This window comes from Ruditapes philippinarum, unplaced genomic scaffold, assembly GCF_026571515.1.
Source record: "Ruditapes philippinarum isolate M1 unplaced genomic scaffold, ASM2657151v2 ctg2190_1_1_1_1, whole genome shotgun sequence".
Lineage (NCBI taxonomy): Eukaryota > Metazoa > Mollusca > Bivalvia > Venerida > Veneridae > Ruditapes > Ruditapes philippinarum.
The window spans coordinates 93330-99423 of NW_026857520.1; the positions used below are offsets into that span (position 1 = coordinate 93330).

General features: G+C 33.7%; 1 protein-coding gene across 1 annotated transcript; it reads left to right on the forward strand.

Moving 5' to 3' along the window:
- The first annotated feature begins 4357 nt into the window (after nucleotides 1–4357).
- On the forward strand, nucleotides 4358–5577 carry LOC132750046 (complement C1q-like protein 4). Its single transcript, XM_060739985.1, has 2 exons — nucleotides 4358–4650; nucleotides 5053–5577. Exons 1-2 carry the CDS (start codon nucleotides 4425–4427, stop codon nucleotides 5472–5474), a joined length of 648 nt encoding a protein of 215 aa, XP_060595968.1. The 5' UTR covers nucleotides 4358–4424; the 3' UTR covers nucleotides 5475–5577.
- The last annotated feature ends 517 nt before the right edge of the window (nucleotides 5578–6094 follow it).

Sequence of the window (6094 nt, forward strand, 5' to 3'; positions counted from 1 at the left end):
ATATTGCAGCTGTGTACGAGTCCAATAGAATAAGTATTGTACGAAATATAGTTAAATTCGAAACTTTTAATTGTTGACATATTGTTTAATTTACATACAATTAGGATTTTACTGGAATTTTTGTGGACTCTCAGAATGAGACATAAAGGAGCACAATAGTTCTTTGAAATCGGACTTTTGCAAAACTGAAAATGAGGCTAAATGCAGTGAAATATTGATTTAATATGGAATATTTAGACTTGCAAAATGAACACAAGTCCAAATTGATTAGATTCGACCTAATAGTGATTTATGTTGGGAGACCGCATGGTGCAAACGCTGGAAATTCATTGGTTACATTTTATAAAATGTGATATTTATTATATCTCAATACGATTTTGTAAAATCAATCCAATGATTTGAATCAGGCGCAAACTGAACACACAATAGCAAAAGCTCTTAATATCTTGTTTTCACACTTGGTTCGCCGTATAGTACCTTGGCAATCGTAATGTGTCCGTGGGATCTTTTTTTTCAGATATTTAAATAGGGACATAATAATTATGGCAAGGAAATGATAATAATCTATTAAGCAAAGTATGTCTTATAAGCATAAATCTCGCAGTTATGACTTCAGTATATATTAATGAGACGTCAAACTCTTCTTAAAACAATAGAAGAGTTAAAAAATCACGGGTTACTGCCCGATGCTATCGTTCTCCTGTGACCATGGCTTACTTTATAATATGTCAATAACAAACACAAGGCGTAAACAAATTACGTAGTTTTCTACAACATTCACAGTGTCTGACCATGTATATATTTATCATATCAGAAGGAAATTGTATTTAATAAATTTTATTCTGAAGGGAAACATATTTTATTATTATTACTTACAACAATTTGTTTTATTATTTTCAGGGAGAGTTATCCGGCATTGCCTCTACAAATAGGACTCATTAACAAACTAATGAGAAAAAGCGGGACTCCAATGGGATTGTTTGACCTGAGGGGACTTGAAATAATTTTTCAAGATTAATGTTCAATTTGATGTATGTCTAGACAAATAACTTGTGTGCAAAATTTCACATCATTCACTCACTCCGTTTTTCCAAAATCTAATTTTTCTAATTGTGAAAAATGACCCAAAATTGAAACGTTGAAAAGTGTTGCAGCGCTTTTCACTCGAATCGGGTTAAGAATAGCATAAATACTATCTTAAATTCAATTCTTAGTGTTTTTCACAAGAACCTTTTGCATATATTTCTTTTAAAAACACCCAAAATTATCGAAATTCATTTTTTGTATTTGGGCTTTTGGGGCTTAGTGGAGGTCCTTTTATAGATCAATATTAACAGTGCCATTAAAACATACATCTAGATTCTATCGCTTTGAATAATTATAGCTCGTGTAATATGCATTACATTTTAGAGGCACGTTTAACTTTTTCAAAAAATGTTTAACTGCAACTTACTATACTATTGTGATTTTGCCTTTAAAAAGAAAGCTCGTGGTTTTATTCTTACTGAAACTCAAAATATTTTACGTATTTTTAGATAGGTCATCAAAACATAATATCTCTCACTTGAATTTATAAATGGACCAACATGTCGTTATCGGATTACGCTACAATTACGTCATTTTACGTCACGTGACTAGATCATGTTCCATAATAATTTGATTTTCATCCGAACTAGATGCGTCATTTGCCGCGTTATCTATACAAAATGTACGCTAAAATAGAAGCGAATTGTCACTAAAGAGTATTTATTTAATATAATGTTGGTCCAAAGGAAACAGAAACTGTATTAAATCGTTTCTGTCATAACTAACATTTCAGACACTCGATAATTTTTTTTAATATAAATTTTTGAAGAAACATGAAAACGTTATTCAAATAACAAAGTACTCAGCAGTAATGAACCCTTGTCATTAAGTTTTATAAATAGATAATGCAATAAAATCATGTTTTCAGATAAACATAGTCTGCCACCGATACAGGCAAAAGCTGTGATTATATATAAATATTACTATTTTCTTAAATCAATTATATTAACATATAATAATATATCATGCAATTTTCTAGTTTTTTTTTTCAATTTAGTAACTATGAAATGACCAGTCCGGCTATACACAGCTTTAATTTCAATTATGTATGTGAAGTATATGAAGAATTTATGTAATACTATAATATTTCAGGAATGCTGAACTTATTCACTTTTATTCTAACCTAATGTGATCTTTTTATAAATTATGATTGTTTAGCTATTAGCAAATTGAGTAAATGACATATTAGAAAAATGGAAAAAGGTGGTTCAAATGTTTTGTAAAAAAGCCCGTGAAATACTTTTAGAAAGAAAAATAAAAATACACACACAAAATAAATTTACAGGCATTTTATTTGAGACTTCTACAGAGAACATCGTCACGAAAATCATAAATTATTTTTCTGGGAAGAAGATCCGTGATAATTATAACGAAAATAACATATATATTTCAATCTTATATGTAAAACAAATAAATTTTCTTTTTATTTCACGCTTTTTAAGTGATTTTAAGTATGTTTTACCGATTTTGCCGCGTAAGGTCGCGCATTTTCCTTTGTGACGTCATCATCAATCAATTGAGAAATAAAGTTCTGTTAAATTTCTCTAATTTTGTTACATTTAACATGATGTATGATGACATCTTTTCATCCTTTATAAATTTCACTAGTGGTGTATCGGAATATAATCATCTGATATATTACAGTAAAACACTGGAAAGCATGAAATAAATATACTTAGTGTGTACACAGTTTAATGATTTTTCTAAATTCAGATAAGAGCAATGCGCATTTTGTTCTTTCTATACAATCAATATTATTGCTCATGCGACCACCTGTATTTAACGATTCTTATTTTAGTGACCGGTTTGAATCTCCATATTAACCCCATACCCCGGATCATTTTCCCACGTATTTAAGGGAAAAAACAAAATCAATATATTTCAGCTATTTTATATTACTTTTATAAATACCATTTTGTCTTATTGTTTGTTGTTAAAGCTGCGGTCTCTATTACTCCCGGCAGAGCTCAGGACCACCCCGAAAAGTTAGTGAGATGATCCGGGACGATCCGGGTTGAAATTTTTGTTGCAGTCCGGCCGCACTACGGTTATTCCAAACTAACACCCAGGGTGCGCCCCGGACCATCCAGGCAGAGCCCAGGTGAAGCTACGGTTTATGCCGATGCTTTCCCGGCCGTTCCTGGATGACGCCGGCAAAGCTACGGTTGACCCAGGCAGAGCCTAGGACGATCCCGACAGACCGTAGACAGTCAGACGGTAGAACCCCGGTGGATTGAAAACGCGCGAAAATGATGACGTTGATACATTTTTTTTTGTTTAATTTGATTTTAAATAATATTTTCTCCATTAGATAAGTAATTCATGATGATTTTCTGAATAATCCTTATGTAAGACTAGACTGAAGGGAAGTGGGGGTAGGGTTTTGATACAAACAAGTGCAATCATCGCAAAATTGCCGTGACTCTTTTGCAATGAACCGGGCTTTGCAGTGGCTCTACCGGAATAAACCGTAGCTCCATCGTCATCCTCCGGGGTTCTGCCGCCATTCACCGGGGCTCTGTCGATATTCACCGGGGGCTCTTTCGTAGATCTGCCGGCTTTAACATACCCCAGATCCTCCCATTTTGTGCCGGCAGAGCTACGGTGCTTCCCAGGTGTAAGCCCGGTCGTTCCCGGCAGAGCTAAGGATTAAGCCGGCAAAGAGATATCTTCCCGTATCACCCTGGACTATCCCGGGGTCTAATGCCGGATGCTCCCGGATCATCCCGAACGTTGCCGGCAGAGTAACGGATGTATCCCGGTTGTTCCCAGATCACCCAGGAAACCTACCGGGTCTCTCCGGGATTTTGGTGAAACTGCATCTTAAAGGGTATATTATTGTCCGTAGATTTTAACAGTCTTTTAGTATTTATATGGGCATATTTTTTTTATAAAAATTGTATACGTATATGGTGTTAACACAACGGTAACGATTGATTGGCTGTCAATTGGACCTCAATATAAGACGGCTTATCTGCTTGTAAGTTGCTTGTCCCAATATTATAACATAGTTTTAAATGAACATTCATGATTATTCATACATTAAGGGAAAATCATAATATTTTGAAAATTGTTTTTCTTCCTATGAATTCATAGCTTAATCAATATGTATCTTAAAGCTAGGTCTTATAATTGACATAGTTTCTATACTAATCCTCTCTGTCATCAATATGAAATATTTATGTCTTAAATAGAACAACTTATCTTAAAAGATAATAAAATAGGTTCGCATTGAAATAGGGCCACTTTTGAAGTACATGTTTATCTTATCTTGTATGCTCCTGATTACTTGCAGTCTTTGACTTCAGTGAAAATATAAGAATAAAGCCTTACACAAAATGGGAATAATTTATATTTCGTTAAGTCTTTTTGTGTGTTCAGCTTTGATTTCTATGTCATGCTGTTCTGAAATTCTTGACATGCAAAAAATGTTCCAAACCTTAGAGGCGCAACAAGATGCTATATCGCAGCTGACAAATCAAGTTCTTCAGCTCAAAGGAGAACTGCAATCTAAAATGGACGAAACTTCTGAACGGCTTCGAGAGTGTTCTCGCAACAAACGGCGTGAGTCTTGCTTAGTTGTTTACTCTGAATCGAAATACATCTTAGACAATCGTATGACGATAAATATTTATTGTAACAAAATCATGATACTTATGATTAGATCATGACTTCTGAGAACTAATTTGTAGTTAATCAAACTAGCTTGCATATGTATTTTCTTCCCTTCATTTTGTACGATAATGAAATGACAAAATATTGCTTTTGGTGTTTCAATTTCAAATCTAATTTATTTTAATATTAAAGTATAGTAATGGTATGTCTTCAAACATAATAAAATAAACATTCAAGTCTATATAACAATGCATCAATGATAGAGAATCGCTTTGCTTCAGACAAAATAAAATAATCATTTTAAATATATATAACAATTATAGAGAATCGATTTGTTTTTCAATCTTTCAGTGTTACTCGAAAACCCGTATGAAGGGGCTCTCAAAGTTGGCTTCACTGCTAAACTGTCAAATCATATGCTGAATCTTGGCAATAACCAAGCAATCCTCTTCGACACCATCGTGACAAACATTGGACATCATTACTCTGCTAATACAGGCGTATTCACAGCACCAATTAATGCCACATACTACTTTTTTGCTAGTATCATGAGCCACACCAATGAGAAGCTCGAGACAGAAATAGTTAAAAATGGCGTGAGAGAAGTTACGATGTATTCTTATGACAACGTTCACGAACAAGGCTCTAATAGTGTTGTCCTTCAACTCAACACTGGAGACGAAGTTTGGGTCCGTCATTTGAGTATGTATGGGACAAAAGTCTACGGCAATGGATGGTCAACATTTTCAGGTTTCAAGATATCTGACGATTAGGTCGAATCTTTTGTTTCGTAAATGACTGACGATATTCATGTAGATGTATTGCAAGTAATGGCTGAAATAAATTCTTTTCAACCAACAATTTCCGATTTAATCTTTAAAATGCGGCGGAAATAAGTCGCATATATATCTTACATGCTTACTGTCCAAAAAATGTTCCCGTATTTTAAAGCCTCAACTTTATGCATTACTAGTAATGACCGGAAAGTATTAAAGATTTATTTTATTTCGCCCAAATATATTTATTTTATCGTATGGCGCTTTACCCGCGTCTTCCACTTTATCATTTTGCTGGTCGATTTTTTTTATAGTTTCAAATAGAGCAGATCAGATACAAAGTTTGCATATACCTGTACATGATATCAAATGAAAGATATCAAATAATATCAAACGATAAATATCAAATGATATCAAACCATAGATCATCTTGTAAAGCAATTGACACGGCAACATAAAGAAAGTAATTCTTATCTGTTATATCACTCACTGTTGATTTCATAGACATAACGTTATTCTTTATATATTCATGTAATGTAAAATCTCATTGAATAGATGGGTTTCGTTTCTATCTTCTTATCTCCCAATACTGCCAAGCCCTCTCGGCAGGAAACGAG